Genomic DNA, 20,443 nt, shown 5'->3' with positions numbered 1-20,443 from the left:
AGAATCCTCTCACCTAAGTTTAAACCCTTGTACAATACTCTCCTGTTGAGTGAGGATTTATTTTTAACCAACAGGATATGGCAAAGATGATAGAATGGTACATTATATAAGGTTCTTTCTCCCAACAGAAACCTTTTTCTCTTGCTGATACTGAAGAAGTTGACCAAAGTGGCCATGTTGGAAGACCCATATGGCCAGAAGCTGAGAGGGGCTTCTAGGAACTGAGAGGGGCCTCCAGTCAACAAGCAGCAAGAAGTCAGGACTCACCTCCTATATCTGCAAGGCGATCAATTCCACCAACACTCTGAGTGACTTGGACCCCTCCCTGTTCGAGCCTCCAGATGAGAACACAACCCTGGCTGACACCTTGACTACAACCTTGCACAGGTGCTCCGCTAAGTCACGCCTGCACTCCCAGTGCACAGACACTGCGAGATCATAGATATTCATTGTGTTAAGCTGCTAAATTTGTGGCATTTTGTTTACAGTAACAGAAACTAGTCCAGGGAGGAGAGGAAAAAGGAGAGAGGAGAAGGAGGACAATGGAAGCTAGCCTGGAGAACCCAATCTCAGGACAGCAGGGAAGCTGCTTTCACCTTGAGTGGCAGCCACAGCCCAAAAGTTTTAGTGAAGAGACGACCTGCCTGTGTTTTTAGGCACAGCCCCCACAGATGTGGACAGAGTTACAACTAAACAAGGCTACGTCTCACACTTGAAGGGTAAGCAACTTTTCCCAACAACACATGCCCAAGGGCTGTCCTATCTCTATGCCTTCTCTCCTGGCATGAGTTGGCCGTCGCCAGAAACAAAACTCAGTCTAACGCTGTATAACTAACCTCCTGCCTCCTCTGACTGCTGAGCTCCCAGTTAATACCCCTGGGCACGTCCCTTAAAGCCCAAAGCCAAGCTGCCCTCCTGGACCAACCCTCTCCTCCCAGCACACAGCCATGGCATTAAAAACCTCACCATCCAGTTCCCTTCCCTTAGTGCTAAAACCAGAACCAGCCCTCTCCAGAGTCTGATCCTTTGACTTCTCAAGCCCAATTAGAGTTGGCAGGATGAAACTAACCTCATGTTACTTTTTAAAATCTTATTTTTTATTTTTTGGAAATATTTTCAGAGAAATCCACACACACACACACACACACACACACACACACACACACACACACACACACAAAGGTACCAACAGAGAAGGGGCAAGAATGAGAGAATGTGAGAGCCAGAAAGACAGTAGGAGGTCTGAAGAGGGGGACAGAGAGCCCCTCCCAGACCACCAGCATCTTCTTCTAGCCTTGGCCAAAGCCTTTCTTTTCAGAGGATCGAGATGAGATTGCTATGTGGGTGATCTTATCAGGAAAAGGGAGCTGGTACCCACACTCCCTGAGATCAGCCGAATAAATTTTCAACATATGGGACAGAAATATCATATTTCTCTTAGAGATTATAGTGTTTCATTCTCCTTGCTCCATTCGACCCTGCCTGGGTTTCCACGGTGACTCATCCATCCCCAGCATAAAATCTGCTCTTACCCACAACCTGGATGATCTGAGCCAGGAGGACACCGTCCGTCACATCTTGCTGGAGGTCCCTGATGAGACGTTTGTGGCCTGATTTGGCTAGATAGTGATTGGCCCAGTCGGTGTAGATCTGCAAAAGAGCAAAGAAGCAACTTGAGGAAGCCAGTCGGACCCCATCTGGTCTGAGGCAGCTGCTTGGGCCTGTGCTGCAGCCCCCGTCCCACAGGCGAGCTGTCCGGGGCCAGCCAGCGCCATTAACATGCAGGGCATTGTGCCGGGGGGGCATTCAGCAGCCATAGCCGGGCTTTCGCCTATTGAGAGATCCGCTGTCAAGGCTCAGGGAAAAGCTAAAGAAAGCTTCAAAACACGCAGAGGCCTGAATGGGGCAGGGGACACGGAACTAAACAGTCTGCGCCAGACGCTTTGAGAGGCTGAGGCTCTAAAGGCAAGCGAAGCCTCCCCCACCTCCACCCCCCGACCCCCTCCCATCTTTTCCTCTTGATTGAGAAAACGTATGGGGAGGTTACCACCCAATAGGCATCTTTTCATGGGCCGTTTCTGGGAATGAAGGGCTATTGAGTTAACCGAGTTCTCCGGAGCCTGGGTCCCTTGTAAAAAAAAAAAAAAAAAAAAAGCCAAGTACGAAAACACAGAGCCCCTCAATTACTCTTGTGTGACTGGAGTTATTGATGGCCTCGCAGTCATCTCAAATTTGATCGGTGTGATTGAAAAGCCAGGCATCATGTTCACTGTTGGGATTCTGTGAACAAAACCCGGCGACTTCTAACATATCTGAATGAAGCATCGGTGCACACTGTACCCTGAAAGGCAGAGGCTGGGTCGCCCATGAGATCAGGAACGCAGACCCCTTGGTGGCCATCCACAGACCTACTCCTCTCGGCCACACAATCAGCACAAAAGGATGTTTTCTTCCAAACAGGCCAACAAGCATGAAAAAAAGTTGCATTGAAAACTTTCCTAACTGACATAAGCCAAATACAAACACAATTTAAACCCTCCTCACCAATTCTGAGTGCTAAGCTCCATGCATGGATTTCTGAGCTGGCAGAGGGACATGTAAACCCCATTTATGAGCACTTTTCCTCCCCCAGAGTGGTACAAGCAAATGACTACTCACAAAAGACAACTACCCTACCTCCACTGGGCCATTTATTAGCACCAACAGTTCACAGACTAACCCCATATGGTGTCTGCATCCAAATGATGAAGGTTATCATGGTGTCTCCAGCAGCTGGCCTGTAGACCTCCTGTGACTAAGGAGCAGCAGGAGACCTGTCCTCACTGGGATCTCTCACCCTCCATCCCATTCTTCAGAACATCTTTTCCAGAGAAATCTCACACAATGGGGCCCCTCCTTGTCTCTCAGAGCCCCTGTCGGTCAGGGCCTGATCTTGTAAAGCAGAGAGGAGGCACCTCTGACTACTCTACCTGGGACTGTGAGGGTATCATCCCCAAAAGGGAAAGGCAGGACTGCATTTTCTATCTCCTCAAGACCTGAGGACAGGTTATCCCTGCCCACCCCACCCCCACCCAGAAGCCCAATCAGTCTTCCAAGGCAGAGACCCACACGTGCACTGCACACTGCAGTGTGGTGCTATTTCACACCTCGGACCACCCTTAAATCCTCCTTACTTTCCTTCCCTGTGACTTCCAAGTTGTCAGAGATTAAAAATCTAATAGAGCAAAAGATCATTTTCAACTTTGTAAGCACCGAGAAAGCTAAGGAAATTGTGTGCCATCCTGGTCACCACAGTGGCCAATCGAAAAGTCAAGGATCATTAAATGAAATTGTTAACAGGGCGAGAAGGAGGAAGAAAAACATTGAAAGGCAAAGGGCCAGACCTACGTCCAAGTCATGGAGGGAGCTGGTACACCAGGGAGAATTTTAATGTTCCACAGCAGTCAGAAATGGCTCTGCCAAAGAAATGAATCTCTCTACCTCACGCTGTTTAAAACAAGAGCTCTTCTTCTCTCAGCTTTAATCTATGGACACACCGCTGCCAACTTAAACCTCCCCGAGCACAGCTCTCCTCTGATCGCCTGCTCAAAAGATCATCAATGTCTCCCCACTTCCCTCTGAATTAAAGTTCTCAGCGATCACACTGAGATCCAAAAAAGTCGTATTATCCCCTGCTCTTCCCCAGACCATGGCTGACCCTTTTGCAGAGGAGGCAGTGCGTGTGGAGTTAAGAGCATGGGCTTTAGAATCGGCCAAGTCAAGTAGGCCCCTGGCCCTGGGCAAATGAGTTTCTATTCGCTTTGCTTATACCTCCGTTTTATCCTCCATAAAATGGAGATTATGCCAAATATATTAGGAAACAGGGACTGGCACATTGGGACCTGGCCAAACCCAGCTGACATGTTTATAAACAAAGTTCTACTGGTCCCATCACACCATGTGTTGTCCATGGCTGCTTTCACGCTACAATGCAGAATTGAGAAGTGGTGACAGAGAGACCTTTTGGCCCACAAAGCCTCAAATATTTACTATCCAGCTTTTTACAAGAGGAAAAAAAAAGTGCCACTCACTCTGTGTTACAGCGACTGAAAGAGATATATCTACACATACCAAGTGCTCAGTGGTAATGATTATGCTGACCCTTAGGAAGTTGACAAATCTCGCACTTCCCAGTCTCCAAATGCACGCCAGCCCTTCCACCTGAGTGCCTCTACCCAGGGCCACCCTGCAAGGCCCAATCCAATGCCAGTCCCCACCTCCCTCCCATGAAGTCCCTCTTGATTTCCTGATTGCATCCTGAGCCACATGATGCAGAGTGTAGAGAACTTGAACAATGGAACTACCTTTGCACCCTCACCATATTTTGGCAGAGACGATGTCTTGCGCCTCTTTGCTGCCTCATGGGTTAGAGGGGGGCACACGGCAGCAGGTTGGTAAGTGATTGCCCCGTTGAGATGAACAGAAAGAAAAATGGCAAATCCTTGGAAAATTTATTACATTTGAGACTTAAATAATGCATTCTTTCAGTGAATCCTCAAACCATGATCTTAAGTCTTTATCGATTGAAAAGAGCAAGGGAGAGAGAAAATAAATCACTCTCTAGCTCAGGCTCATTAATCAGGACCCATCCAACAAGAATCATTAATTATCTGGAGTTTCCCCTCCCCACTGTCCTCTCCAGCTCTCAACTTTTTGCATAAGTGAGTCACAAGAAAACACCCAGATTTATTTTAAAAACCAGTTTCGCAGGCAATGCTCAGAAGCCCTGACATAAGTCAGCCCCATCTACGTCACTTGCTGTTTCAGTAGTTCATGCAATGAATGCCATTCTCCCAAGGGCACCCTTGGAAAACAAACCCACACTATCCCCAGGCATCAAAACAGACTCCCTCGGGGGATTGCACAACTCAGCAAAAATGGAGCTGGGTACACGCAAAAGATTTTAAGCAGCAGCTAAACTAAAGCCTGATTCAAAATCTGCTTCTCCAGAGCCAGTCTCTTCCCCAGAGTTCTGGAGCCTTAAGGGCTGTTATTACTTTAACCCTGAGTCCACTGTTCCTTGATCTGTGAACTTTCAGCAGACATGAACAGCAAAAAGAACCACACAAAAGGGAAGAACAAAACCACCATCCCCACTCGAAGCTCCAAATCATCAAACCATTCTAGAGAAAAGGGTCTAGAGAAAAGCTCTAGGATCATTTAGCCCTAGCATCTGAGGCGTCTTTCCCATTGCTTTCCCACTCCAATCCCTCCTCCTCCCTGAGCTCAGCTCTCTCTCCACCCCCAGGCTGCTGTCAAAGGCTCAAAGAAATAAAAGGGGGAAGGCAATGGCAGCTGAAGAGTGAATTTGTTTTGATTCACTTATTACCCCTGACAGAATTTCCTGCAGCATGCCAGTCATGTGTTTGCTTATAATGCCACATCCTTCCATATCACCTAGGCTGAAATCAAAGAGGGAAAATTGTGACAGATTGACTGAAGTGAAGAACCCGATTATTAGCTGTAACAAGAAAACATAGTAATTGCACGGTGTTAAACCAATGAGGATAATACGTTTATACTGCAATTAGCCTTCAAGTGAAGTATGTGTGTGTGTGTGGGGGGGGAGGGGTAGGGGTGGGGAGTGGGAGAGGAGGGGTGACATTCTATGTGAGGAACCCAAGAAAAAATGCCACAAAACAAATGCACCAAAAGTTGGTGCCCTAAGGACTCAACTATAAATCCAGTCCCATATGCCGGACAGCCTGATGGGTCTGGAAGGGGTAGCATTAGGATAGTGAAATGTATCTCTTGGAAGGAAATGCCAGTGAGAAGAGAAATTTAGCCAGTCCTTCAGCATCAGAGGTGCTCTCCGGTCGAACAGTCGTAAAAGGGAACCCTACTGTTTGGCCTCCATTCAAGAGGTCTCGCTCTAACTTTGGCCACGTCATCAACATACTATTTCCATGACTGAGCATCATGTGATTAAGTGGTTTAGATCTGCTTGCTCTGAAGCACAAAAATAACACTGCAACAATCGCATAGAGTGTTTGCCCAGAACCTGCATACCACTAAGAGTGATTATTTAATTATTCACAATTTTGTGAAAATCAAAATGCACCATTTGTGATCAAGGGTAAAAAGCTGGTAATATGTTCACATCTGCACTCCCACCATCTGGCTAGGAGTGTGCTACCTACCCCACGGGTGCAGGCACATGACCACATAACCTTTAAACTGCATGGGGTGGTGGGTGGGGCCTGAAACTAGCTGGTGGCTTTCCCCCCTGCTCCCTGGTTTCTCAGAAGAGTTCCATTCTGCCCAATGTCCTTGGTGCCACCACATGCCCACCTCGGAGGGAAATGACTCTCCTTCCATCTCAAGTTGGCCATCTCCTGATGCATGACTATAGACATTTGTGTTTTTCCTAAATCCCCATCATCATAAGGGCAGTCAGTGTATTTGGAGTCTTGGGAGCTGGTGTGGACAAGGACTGAGATCTGGCTCTGCCTCTTACCAGCCGGTTGAGTCATGTTCTGGCTGGGGGTTGGGGGTCACTCACCTGTGCAACAGTGATGAACAGGGTTGTTTATGGGTTAAATGAGAGCATATGTGTAAGTGGTTAACAGTGAGTGTCTGGCACACAGTGTTAAATAGATTATGCTTATTCATATGCCAATTAATAAACTCTAGGTTGTCTAGATTCTGGGGAATAGGTTATTCTGAGAGTTTACACTTCTGAGAGCCACACATTTTTATTCCATTGGGAATTTTTCCCAAATGGATTATCACGGTCCCTGCTTTTTAAATGAACCCAGTTTCACTTTTCCCTCGATGACCCACAGACATCACTATGAATGATAGTGTTTGATGTATATAGGGTGCCCTTAGGGCCCGCTGGGCCTTCTGTAAAAGGCCAGTTCCTTTCAAACTGGGTGTGAAGTAAGAGAAAGTACTGTTCAAGTAAGAAGCTTACTGGGATTTTGTGGCACCCCTTTGCGCTGCCCCAAGACTCAGGAGAGAAGGCTTTTGGCTCTCAGCTGGTCTCCAGGCGGGTAAGTCAGCTAGAAAGCTGGGCTCCAGGAGCACCAAGGTGTGACTGGGTTGTGTGTTCCTACCTGAGCACATGTGGAATGGTACCACCCTCGGCATACGTTTTGTAATACGGTTAAGGTTTTGTAATACGGCTAATGTGAACATATTAATACCAAGGAGTGTACACCTCTGCCCGGACCCAGAAGGCAGCACATAGCAGCGGGAAGGGAGAAACCCACGGCTGTTTCCTCCCTTGTTATCTCCAGTAATCTACTTATCCACAACCACCAGAGATACACCCTGATATCTGCCCACTGGTGTGCAGACGTAGCCAGTGACTAGAGGGAAGGGCAGGGCTTATCGCGAACCTGGATTTCCATCATGCTCCACAGCCTGGCACCATCCTTACTCCTGCTTCACCCATGAATATCAAGCCAACACCCACTGCTTAGAGCCGCACGCCCACCGTGGTGCTTTACGCAGGCACTGCCTGAGCAGCTGCCCGCACTGGCTTCTGCTCTTGCTGCAGTCTTGCGTAGTGACTTCAAATGTCTGTGGGGACTTCAGAGAACACTTTCTAGTCAGACCACTTAGGTTCCAATCATGCCTCAAGCACTTCCTGACAGAGTTACCCTAGAAAAATGACCTAAATGGCCTGAGCCTCAGTGTCCTCATCTATAAAATGGATCAACTGCCCATTCAGGTTGCTGTGAGACAGTAATCTAACAATGCAGGGCATATGGTAAGGGCTCAGTCTGTGAGCTATGGCGGTGATTCCCATGAAGACGATGACATTCAATGCAAGCACTTTGCAAACAATGGATTCCTTTAGTTCTCACTACTCAGTTGGGGCAAGATGTTATTTCCCCCTTTTAACAAATGAGGAAATAGAGGCTCTGAGGAATGGCACGATCTCCCCATGTGACAAGTATGCCGGGTTGGAAAGAAGTGACCAGCTCCAATCGATGCCACACTGCTGCTGAGAGGCCGGCACGGGAACACCAGCCATGGAAGGTTAGGTCAAGTGCCACAGCAGTGTGGGAAAAGCAGCAGGAGAGGGCAAGGCTTATTGCACAAAAGCCAATCCAGTGTCACCCTGCCCTGCCCCTGGGAACAGAGTGGCCGCTTGTCACGCAGGGCAAACAGATCCAGGAGGGGAGCTGACACTTTCCCATGTCACCAAAGCACAAAGCAAACATAACTTCACAACAGTGTCACAAAACCAAAAATGCCAACCGGACACGAGTTACGGGGGCAGGACTGCATCCAAACAGGGAAACACTCAGGAGTAAAGTCCCCCCGTTCCAGTCTGAAGTGGGGCAAGCCAGCCTGAGACCCTTGCATTGAACGCCGGGCGGGCCTGGGAACAGTCCACAGCCACACAATGGCGGCATTGTCTGTCAGGGACAGGAGCAAGCAGCAGGTGGGCGTGCACAACTCCAGAGGTTTTGAAACCATGCCTTTAGGAAAATAAACCAGGCTGGGGAAATGTGCTGGGAGGGACTGGTGAGGTCTCAAGGATGAGCATGTAGGCGCCTGCTGACTCCACACCTTGGGTTAACCCACTTTCGGTGCCTACGATCTCCCCTTTTCTGCACCCGGTTCTCCTGGGACAAGCATGACTCTGCACCACACTTCAGAGTCAACCCAATCCTTTCCCTTCACTTCCTCATGTGGTCACCTATGCATGAGGGATCAGTGCTTCTGTAGAGGGCCTACTGTGTGCCAGTTTACACCCGTGGCCTCATCTACCATCTCTCCCTGCTGGAGTGATGGCTCCAGGAAGAAAGGAATTTTTATCTTTTTCATTCATTGGAGTTTTCCAAACGACGAATGCAGTGCCTGGCACAGAGTAGCGGCTCACTAAGTACCTATTAACTAAATGAATGATCGTCCCCATTTTATATACTGGAAAACAGGCGCTGGAAGGTGCCCAGGGTCCCAGAGCTAAGAACAGGGACTGCTCCCTTGGCCCCAGGCAGCCTGCCCAGAGTGCTCACCATGGCAGAGTCACAGCCAGTTCTCCTGGGGCCTCCCTGGAGAATTTTAAAAAGGGCAGATGAGGATGAAGATGAAACGGCTCCTGCTTGCTTCCAAATAAAACGGGGCCCCTCAGCAATGCCTCCTCTCACCCGCCCCAACCATAGAAGTGAGATGGTGACAGTTTTCAACCGCAGGCCTAGCAGCTCTGAGCAAACCAAGTTCAGAGCCCATTTGGAGTTTTGTATGTATTTTCTGGCCCTTCCTGTGTTCGCTGGTCACCACTTCGACATGCTCTCCTTCCATGTGCTTCCTCCTCGGCTGTGGTTGCGCCCTTCCCTGCAGGTCTGGGGGCAGCTGCTGAGCACTTTCACAGTAAGCACCCCAAAACCCACAGGAGCTTCTCAGCGCTGCCTGGCAGGGCAGCCATGCCCAAGGGGATGGTGACAATCTGGGCAATAATACAGGCCTCTTTCCAGTCTGCTTCTTAACTGACCTTTTATGTATTGGCCTCTGTTTGGTCTTCCAAATTGCCACAGCTCCCCTCACCTGCACACTGACTTCAGGTAAAGGGATGCCAGCCACTGTGCCTCTTGGTCACTCCCATCCAGCCCCACTGCATTGGCTTAGCTTTACAAGCACAAGCTCTTCCCCAGCCAGACCCCAGAGTCCTGGGTACCCTCGGGCAGGTTGCTTAACCTCCCTGAGTCTCAGCTTCTTCTCCAGGGGATTGTTGGACAGAGAGAGTGGAATACCAGAGCTAAAGAACCCCACACATATTTGGGCACAGAGTATGCCAAGGTTTGTAACCTTGGCAAAACCTTCCTTCTGAGCCTCAGCTTCCACATCTTTAAAATGGGATGATGATCTATTAATCCATTGTCTACTAGTATGGAGGGCTAGTGTGTCTACTGTTTGCAAAGCTGCTTTCTACAGTGCCCAGCACATGTTTAATGTTAAACATTAGTTCCCTTTCCTGCCTTTTCTCCATGTCCCCAGCTCACGAATCTCTCTAGTCCACCTCTCATACCATGGGCTCCAGGCGCATTAAGATTCAGCTCAACTGGTGGGTTTTCTGGCCTGGCATGTCCTCCCTCATCTCACCCACTTAGCAGCACATTGCCTTCTCCTAGAAACCAACCTGGATTTCCAGGCTCCTCTCCATCCTCTGAAACCCCAGTGCGCTTACGATTAGGCAACCCTGTGTGTCTGGCTCCCCAGCCGCTGTGCCTTTGCCCACGCTGTCTTCTTTGCAACCAGTATCCTCTCTACCCCACCACCTGGCCAACGCCTACTCAATGTCTTAAAACCCAGTCAAGTGTCAACCCCTGCAAAGCCATTCCCTACCCACTTTTTCATTCCCAACACAGAATTATTTGTTCCTTCTTGGCTCCAAAAGCACTTTGCACCATGCCTTGATCATGGCTCTTATACCTACCTACTCACATCTTTCTCAATGAGGAGCTTCTCAAGAGTGAAGAACAAGTTTTATACATCTCTGAAACATTAGTAAAATGAAGCACATTAGAACATTAGAAAGGTGAAGAAAGGTGCACAGGGTTACAAAGCAATGTCTGACTCATGGCAGGGGCTCCATAAACAAGCACTGACTTGCACCCCTATGTTCATACCAGCGGAATTTACAACAGCTAAGATCTGTGAACAGCCCAAGTGCCCTTCAGTAGATGAGTGGATAAAAAAAGCTGTGGTACATTTATACCATAGAATACTATGCAGCAGTGAAAAAGAAGGATCTCTTACCCTTTGAGGCAGCATAGAGGGATCTGGAGAGTATTATGCTAAGTAAAATAAGCCAATCGGAGAAAGACAAGTACCACATGACCTTGTGGAATTTAATGAACACAATAAACTGATGAACAAAATAGATCCAGAGACATAGATGCATAGGACAGATTGTTGAATCTCAGAGGGAAGTTCAGGGAGGGTGGGTGGGAGGGAAGAGGTTAACCAAAGAACTTGTATGCATATATGCATAACTCATGGACACAGACAATACTCTGGTGAAGGCCTGGGGCCTAGTAGGGGGGTGTGAGTGAGGGCCAGAAGAGGTCAATGGGGGAAAAAGGGACATATGTAATATCTTCAGTAATAAAAATTCAAAAATAACAAAAAAGAAAAAAAAAAAACAACCAAGCACTTATTGACTTATTGGAGGGTTAATGGATGGACAGAAAATGAAGGAACAGATGGATGGAGGGGAGGAGGGAGGAATAGACTAATCAATGTTCAGGCAGATGGACATATGGATGAGTGGGTGGAAGAAAAGATAGATGAATGCTTAAATGGGTAGATGACTGGCCAAATGATTGAATGAATAGGATAGATGAATGAATCTGTTCCCTTCACTGCCTTGAAGCCAAAGTCCATGAAATCACAAAAGTTGATGTTCTTTTAGATCAGTCAGAGCACAAGGCACAGAACAGGAAGCGACAGGAACACTCCTGCTGTGAGAATTCCCAGCAGCAGCATAGCAGGGCCCATCTGACAGGGAACGCTCAAGTCCTACTTAAAGAGATGGGCACACATAACAAGAGCAGGCAGGTACTGGCTCAGGAGTCCACTGTTAAACTTACAGGAAATTTCCAAGTGGGTTGTTAAACATAGCCATTATTTACAAAGACTTATCAGAAAGAGAAATTAAGAAAATCTAATTTACAGCTGAATCAAAAAGATTAAAATACCAAAGGCTGGGCTTTCTTCTCTGCGCAGCTGTTTCCTAGTTGTTCAATTCTGCATTACCAGATTGGTCTAAAATTATTCCAAATATTTTCTGAAAGATTAATACAATCTGTATGATTAAATATTTCTGATTCTCTACAGTATTCCTTTAGGAGGTGTTTCTGAATCACAAAGGACCGATTCATCCCCAATTACAATTACAGCGTTTCAGTGACAGAACCTCTGGAGATCTGGTACAGCCCTAATTTTACAGCTGAAGAAAGAGAGGTCCATTGGAAAATGCAACATTAAATTACTTTTATGTTATTGCTGAACCAAAATATATTTAACACAACACAGGCACTCTATGGACTTAAGATAAATATATAGGCCACAATAAAACCTAATTAAAAATGAAGCAAATAATAATGTAGCCTCTTTTGTATGCTAAAGCTGAACTTAGCAAATTGAATGTTCTAAAAAATAAAATATTTGATTTCAAATTTATTAAAAATTAATTGACCTATAATGACCTGCATATATTTAAAATGTATAATTTGATGAATTCTAATCTTGATGTGCCCTTGAAATCATCACTACCATCCAAATAAGCATCTCTACCAGCCGCAAGCACTTCCCTGCAACCTTTATAACCCATCCCTCACACTACTACTACTGCTGTTGCAAGGTTAACACTGATTTGCTGTCATTACACCCCATGGCCAGAAAGCCAATCTCTAAAGCACTAGGCAAATACAGGTGAAACAGGAAAAATTATGTTATTTCTTCCCCACCCCCACCCTGAGGAGATACATGAATATGCAAATTTAGGGGAGCAGGCTGAGCTAAAATGCTTTACATGAGAAAAAGAGAATCCAGGGAGAGAAAGAGATGAGTTTTAGAGCTGGGAAGCAGGGAGCCTATGGGGTGGGAGGAGGGAGAAGCCCTTGGAGTAAAAAATCTAGGGGCATTTAATGAAGCTTTCCATGATCGAAACTGTCCCCTTTCAATAAAATCGATATTCTTACCAGTGCTTCCTAGGACAAATGAAATCCTCAGGCAAACCAGGAAGTGCCAAGTCCTGCTTCCCACTGGGTGAAGGGAAAGGAGAGAGTAAGCCGGAGCCTCGAGTGATTAGGTTGCTTCCAGTTAAGAGTGATGAAGTCTACCCACAGGGACAAGTGGGAGGACGGTGAGCTCGCAGTGTCCCTGGGCAGCACATAGCAGCTATTGGTCACAGGGCACTTCTTCAAGGAATGCTGGCTGAGAGGCCCTCTTCCCTGCCTTCTCCCTCCAGCACAAGGCTCCTGGGTTTTGGCATCAGTCTCCCCAACATTTCTGGTCTTAGGCTGCCCAGCCTCGCCCTGCCCCGACAGTCACTCCAATACCCACAGAAGTGTCCCAGCTGGCCCTGCTCAGAGTGCCCCCTCGCTCCCAGCCACTGCCTCAGCCTGACCTGGTAATTAAAACTCACCGAACCTCCTTCCCTTCCATGAGGGCTTGCTAGGTCTCAGGTAGGTGGCTGCTAGGGCTGGCCAGGCGAGTCACTGTGCCCAATTAACATTTCCAATGGAGTCATCAATACTTTAATGTCAGGAGATGGATGGGAGGAAATGGAACCACTCTGGCAAGCTTGGAGGAAGTGTGTGTGTGTGTGTGTGTGTGTGTGTGTGTGTGTGTGTATTTTACTGGTAAATTTTTTATTTTATTTTGGTTTAGATCTTTTACTAGTAGGACCATTCAGATCACAGCAAGTGAGTGCCTGTAAGTACCACATTGCTTCTTAAAATTCAAACTATCCAACACAAACTGTGATTATTTAAGGATGCTCTCTTACCCAAGAAACTGGATGGTAGTTTAAGGATTCCCTTGGGTCAACTTGCTTGAGAAGATTATGAAGCAGCCTGGTTTACGAGGGAGAAGCGGAGTTAGTGAGGACCTCAAGCGTGGGGTGTGCATGTGTAGCCAGGCTTTCCTGTGAGAGGGGCTGTGATTGAAGGCAGGGCAAAAGCAAGGTGGTGGGGTCTTGGTTCCACTTAGAGGAAAGAGGGAGGTGGAACCACTTGGGGGCCCTGGAAATTAAATGAGGCAGCATGTCTCCTTACTCTCCCCACTCTCCCCAAGCAGGTGTAAGGAATAATCCCATGCATGTCCCTGAACTTCATGTTAGTGACCAGGAGAAAATGTTGTGAGGTGGTTCTGAGTGTGAAGCCAGATCTGGGATCGGGTCCTGGCTGCATCTCTTAATGCACAAATCCAGGCAAGTTACTTACACGCCAACTCAGTTTCTTCCTCTGTAAAGTGGAGGTAGTGGTATTGTAACACAGACATGAGTAGAGCAAGGAGGATAGACCAGGTACAGAAAGTCACCAGGGCAGAAAGCCCCGATGCCTAGCAAGTGGCAAAACTGGGAAAACAATTACCTCTCCTCCCCTAGCATATCACTGGTCACGTGGTTTGGACCCCTGATCTTTCATATTGCTGGTCAGGCAGTTTAGAACCCCTGACCTTTTCCTCCCTAAAGATAACATCTAGCCTCAGTTGCATTTCAGCTCCAGGCCCAGAAAAGCAGCAAAACCAGACAAGTAAGTAATACTTGGCTGCCTCAGGACCAGCTACATTGACTGATGACTCCCTGCCCTGGCACCGACCAATCAGTGGAGACCAGGACCCTGAAAGAGCACACCTGGAAAGCTGATGAATATTCTATTAAGACCTTTCCCTGAGACCTCCCCTAAGATTTCCACCTGCAAGAGAGAGATAAGTATGCTCAGGTCAAAGGGCCCAGTGCAAGCTCTCCCTCCAAGGAGCACACCCATGCCATTGCCTTCCCCCTCTCCCTCCCCTACAGGCCTGTATCTCCTAACCTCTAAGGTACCCCAAAAGACTTGCAACCTGGGGAGCAATGAGTATCAGCATAATGTCTTGGGCTAACCCCCTGAACCTGTCTCCAAGATCCCCTTTTCTCTGGCTGCTCGGTGAGCCAAAAACTTTCCTGTTGCTTCTTCTATGCCCTTCCTTGCTTCACTGTCCCAAGTATATTTTTGCTGCCATCATGGACCCAGCACCTTTTGGCTCAGTGCTATGTAGCCTTTCCCTTTAGATATCCCCAGTCCCCAGCCCCCTTTCCTTAAATAAACTGAATTTTTATTTAATCACTGACTGATATAGCTATTTAGCATGCCTGTATACCATGGACATTAATCTCCCAAGTATCTAGCATCAACTTACACTAAGGATTAAATGAGAAAAAACAAACGCGCGCGCGCGCACACACACACACACACACACACACACACACAGGTATGCTTGACATCCTCATAAATGGTCAGAGAGCGCCATCCCATTGGGCGGACAGGCACAGGGCCTGGTCAAGGCAATGCTGGGCCACTTGTGGGAAAGTTGTGTGGCAAAGCTTTACAAATCTCTGGAGGGCAGGCAGTTCCCAGCAGTGGCTGACACTGCCCTGCCTGTTCCCCAGTTGGGAGCCTCCTTCCTTTCTCAGCAACAACTGGGCCAAGTGACTTGGCCTCGGTGGAGGTGGCCGAAATGCCCTGGGCCCCTCTCCAGGCCAGATGTCAAAACTCTCAGGCCTCGGGCATGCAGGGCCTTTTTGCGTTTTGTATTTTTGGAATGGGCTTTTCCTAGGAAGACCAAAGGATACCAAGCTGGCACGCAGGAAAGAAGCTGCGGCTCCCCTTCCCCAGGGAAAACCTGGCCCAGAGCACAAAAGAACAATTTGCACAAAGATACTGTTTATTTTACAGAGTCCTGGGAGCAAGCCCCAACTGACTCATCTATCTCCAGAGGAGAATAAAGCCCTAACGGCAGCTCAGCCTCCTATCTGCAGGGCCCACAAGTTATAAAGCGATGTGGTAGACACGATTGAATCTGAGCCTCGCTGTGATCTGGGGAAAAAAGGACAGTGGCCCATGCTCCCCATTTCATAGATGAGGAAGAGAGAGCTGAGCTGGACAGATCAGCATCAGCACGGCAGCCCCGAATTCTAACTCAGTCTGGCCACCCAGGTGTCTCCGGGCAGTGACAAAAACCAGGCCAGGCCACTGGAGGGCCACGGTGGGGAGAGATTTCTAGGACCAAACTGGAGGGGGTCTTGTCTTGTGAGAAAACAGGAGTTGGAATTCTGGGTCTCCTCAGCCAGGCTGAGCAGGAGATGGAAATCCCCGTGCAGTAGGAGAATGCTCATCGAAGCTCGGAGCCACATGTCATGGCTTCCTTCTACTGAAATATCTATTTTTAACAACCTTCCTCAGAAAGAAACCTCTTCCATGGGGCCGTGAGCCTAGATCCCGGAGCTGAAAAGGAATAATAACCCCAAGACACCCCCATTCCTCGCACTTTGCCTGGGGTGGGCAGAGGACACAGCGGTGCCCGGAATTCCAGCAGCCTTCCCCCTCTAAGGATCCCACACGCCCGGAGCATGGAGTCAAGGAGGAGATGGAAAATACTCAGAGGGCTCTGCAGAGCAGCTCACATGGAAAACAGCCTCAGACTGCGGCAAAAGGTACCTGTGCGGGGAGCTTTTTCCTACAGCATTTCCTACAACATCATTCACGTCCTTGCCGATACAGAACACCTACTCACCCGAGCAACTGTGTCTGAGGCTTAAACGTTTTACAATCCATCATTCCAAGGTCAGTTGTGCACAGTCATTGCTAAGCAAATAAGAGCAGCACACTCTTCCCTGAAAAATAAGCCCTTCCTAAAGCTTATGAGGTTCCTGTGACTGGGGAGAGGGGTGGGAGGAGAGGCAGGGAGAAGCTTGGGGAGGAGGAGAAGGATCCACTGCCTTTTTTTTTTTTTTTTTTTTTTTTTTTTTTCAAGTTAAACAGACCACATTTATGTGACCATTCTGAGTGACAAATCGGAGCGCCACTCTGCCACAAGCCTCAGGACCGCCTTCAACCTCAGGGCTGCGGTAACAAGCAGGCTAAAGGTGAAGGAGGCATAAAGAAAAAGAAACACATCTCGCCTTTCTGCTCCGTGTTGCAAGCTCCCACATGGATCCCCCACAGGAAGCAGAAAGCCACGAGGTAGCTGCCGCCTGGCTGGAAAGACCTCATCCAGGTTGTCTGGCCAGGGGTGAGAGAGGTCAGGATAAGAAATCACTTCAGGCTGCCCCCAGACAAAGCCCCTCTGCAGGGAGGCCCTCTGAGCACTGCCTTAGGGCTGTGAAACCCTTAGCAGAGATCAATCTTCCTCCCCATGACCTCTGGGGGGAGACCTGCCACCCCTGGTGGCATCCTCCACCCTCCTGATCTTTGCCTTTGGTGTTTGCAATTGTATTATTTTCAGGCCATTCACGACTCCAAGACACGTCCTCCCTACCTGCTCTAAAAATATACCACTGGGCCCCGCATCTCTGAGGGCACAGGGAACAAAAAGCAACAAGGAGGTGGCAGTTAATTCCGAGAAGAAGCCTTCTGCAGATGAAAGACTGGCTTGGAGCCCTAGCGCTCCCACCTAGCAGAGAAGACAGACTACAGCCATCTCTAAACACAGTCCCAATTCAAGTGGAATTCATCCTCTCTCCCCACGGGCCCTGCCGGAGTCCCTGGAGACTGCTTACCACTTTGTAATGGTCGCAGGAATCCCAGCTCTGGCCCCGGGTGGGAACCCACAAGTTGATGCTTATGGGCATGGCTTGACCTACAGCACGGTCCCGGCAGTCCGCGGCCTGCGCCCTCTCGGGGTGTCTAGTTCAAAGCACGGTGGAGGCGTGTGAAGCCAGGGAGGTTAATTTTAGCTGAAGTCACGCTCCCGCTGTGGTCAGATTTTCTTACACAGGCCACCTCCTGAATAGCGGCAGCTTATGTTACCCCAGCCTGCTGGGCGGCCCTCTGGCCCTGGGCCCTGACTGCAGACGGCTACAATTCTTCCCTCTCCATCTCCCCACCAAACTCACTTTGCCCTCCAAAATAATCTGACTCCCCGGGCTTACATTAAAGGAAATAAATCATAATTCCTTTGCTGGCCCAGGCAAACGAATTTGGGAATGGCACCCTCCTCTCCCCGTCCCTCACCCACACATCGGAGAGGCTGAGAGGCTGGGCAAGGAAGCTCCAGGCCAAGGGACTGCACAGCCTTCACTTGAACTAGGCGGCGGCTGCTGAGGCCACACAAGCACAGAAGCCTGGCGTGCTTTAATTTTCTGCAGTGAGGTTCTGTCAGCCTTTGTCTATGCTGCTGGTGTCTCATCTCTTTCCTGTCACTCACTCTGTCAAAGGGAGGGATCTCCCTGCCTGCCCTTCCATTTCTCTAAAAGGCTGACGAAGGAAATGAATCTGCGTGTTTCCACCCGAAGATCTCACTCCGGCTAAGGAAGAGAGTGGGAGCCCTCGTTCAGCTCGGCAGAGATTTGAAAAAGCTACCTGGGCCTTTGCGTGGCGGCCGGATCCCAGATCTCAGCACTCATTGGGCGAGTGTAGACTCAGGAGGAAGGTCACCAGGAGCAGCCCATTTCAGGCCCCACTTCTTGCCGAGATCAGTGATTGGGACCAGGCAGCGGACAGAACCAGTTTGTGCAGAAGTTGCTGGCCAGAGGGAAGTCTGTTATGCTCTTGAGATGGCCTCCTCTCAGTGTGGACAAGGCCATGGAAAATTTAAACGAATCCAGAGTGGCCTACTGAACCTCCAAACTCTTCCCAATCTAATAAAACCCTGTAGCCGATAACCTTGCAGGCAAAATGCTGCTGTGCAGGATTTGAATAGGCGTGAAGACCACACCCAGAAACTGTTCCATGTGGGATGCAATGCCATGTCTTTGCCCCCCTGAGGTCTACCTGCTACACTCCCATGCGGCCTAGGCTTCTGCTTCATCGTGCCAGTAATTATTTCATGCACTCAGGTATGTATGGAGCATGTGCTCCGCGGTACATACTCTTCTAGGCTGAGAGGAGTCCACAGTGAATAAGATTAAAACCTCTCTCCTGGGGTTTTAATCTATTGAGGAGGAGGGGTGGCAGAGAGAAACAAAATGGTGATAAATTAACGAGCAAGCTGGTATCAGAGAATGACAAATGCGATGACAAAAATGCAACAGAGAATGAATAGTGAGGAGTGGAGGTCTAATAGGATGGGATGGAAGTCAAGCTCTAGCCTGGTCTATGTGGCTCAGTGGTTGAGCATCAACCTAGGAACCAGGAGGTCACCAATTATTCCCAGTTGTGCGTTTGATTCCCGATGGGGGCATGCAGAAGGCAGCAGATTGATGATGTTCCTCTCTCATTGATGATTTTATCCCTCTCCCTTCCTCTTTCTCTAAAAATGAATAAATAAAAAAAAAAAAAAAAAAAAGAATGGCCTTTCTAAGGAGGTGATGGTTAGAGACCTAACTAATAAGAAAGAGACAACCAAGCAAAGTCTCAGGGGATTGGTCCTTCTAGACCAGCAGTAACAGCATCACCTGAGGACATATTGGAAATGCAGATTCTCGGGGCCCGCTCCAGACCTCCTGGATCAGAAACACTTGGGGAGAACCCCAGCAACCTGGCTTGAACAGCTTGAACAAGGTGACTCTCAGGCACACTACAGTGTGTGGCCCACTGATCTTGGGGAAGAACATTCCAGCGGGAGGACTCTTTAAATTAGGGGTGTCGAACTCAATCAGAGAAGGGGCCAAAATCTAAAATCCAGCCTAAATCAAGGGCCAAATGGTTTACTGAACAGTCATAAACTGACAATGTCATAAACTGACAGCGAAGTGCAGTGATGACAGCGCGGTGCGGGCCACATTGCAAGGCCTGGCGGGCTGGATTTGGCCCGCGGGCCTTGTGTTTGACACATGTGCTTTAAATAATAGGAACCTGTGGTTTTAGTCACCTCTGTGCCATCAACCCTGTGCCTAGCATATTGTAGGAATCCAATACATATTTTTTGACTGCTTGCCAAACTTCCAGCCCCAGCTCCCTGGAACCCAGATAAAAATCACAGACAGATATAAATCACAAACGCTATGTCATAAAACTCCAGCAAAAGCACCCTCCAAGGAAGAGAAGGAGGTCATTTAGAATTCCAGGTGGCCAGTGTGAAGCTTTATTTAAATGCCTGAAACTGCCAGCTGCTAACTCTTCCCAATCTAATAAAACTTGGCATCACCAAGTTGGCAATTAGATTTCCTGTAAAAGGCTAAATGCGGTGGCCTTCTGCTTCCTGGTTCTGAAACTCAGTAAGAAAGGCATTAGTGTGTGGCAGCTGGGATAATCATTTAATTGATCTTTTCCAACCATAGAAGCCTCCTTTCCCTGCTATCACCCACTGAATTGTAAATCAATGTCACCTTCAATGAAGGCAGGAAAAAGCACCCTTCTCCCCAAACCAAATTGGAGTCAATTTCCTAATGAGGCCTCAGTGAGACTATAAATGGGTGCTGCCACTGCCCCCCTCTGACCTCCTCCTGGGCCACCCACACAGCCCCATCCAGGCCAGAGGGGGCTCCACTGACATGCAAAGCAGGAAACAAGGGGCTTCCCACAGTAGGGGCACCACGACAGAAAGGGCATGGTTTCCCATGTCAACCAGATCCAACTGAAAGCCCCAAACTGGATGCTACTTCAAAAGCATCTGGGAAGGCATTTGGCATAAAGGAAGCATTCAATAAATCATATCTGTTATTCTCCTCATCATTAATGCAATATGTAACTTCACTCTTTATGCAACAAATATTTATTGAGCACCTACTGTGAACCCTTAGTAGAGAGAGAAAGATGGAGCTTGCTGTCTTAAGAGAGTGACAACATTAATCAAACAA

At 48.3% G+C, this 20,443-nt stretch overlaps 1 protein-coding gene across 6 annotated transcripts in view; it reads right to left on the bottom strand.

Moving 5' to 3' along the window:
- NAV2 (neuron navigator 2) overlaps nt 1–20,443 on the bottom strand; it is a 354,139-nt gene that overhangs the window by 231,685 nt on the left and 102,011 nt on the right. For all 6 annotated transcript variants that reach the window (XR_014796009.1, XM_084895481.1, XM_084895482.1 and 3 more), the window contains exon 2: nt 1,533–1,650. Coding sequence is in view for 5 of the 6 variants with exons in the window: in XM_084895481.1 (XP_084751607.1) it covers nt 1,533–1,650 (118 nt within the window). In the remaining variant the exon portion in view is untranslated. The remainder of the gene's footprint in view (nt 1–1,532; nt 1,651–20,443) is intronic.

The sequence above is a fragment of the Pipistrellus hanaki genome, assembly GCF_964339955.1.
Source record: "Pipistrellus hanaki genome assembly, chromosome: 9".
In the NCBI taxonomy this organism is placed as follows: Eukaryota; Metazoa; Chordata; class Mammalia; order Chiroptera; family Vespertilionidae; genus Pipistrellus; species Pipistrellus hanaki.
The sequence above is the reverse complement of the archived record's forward strand: the minus strand, read 5'-3'. Positions and strand labels throughout refer to the sequence as shown.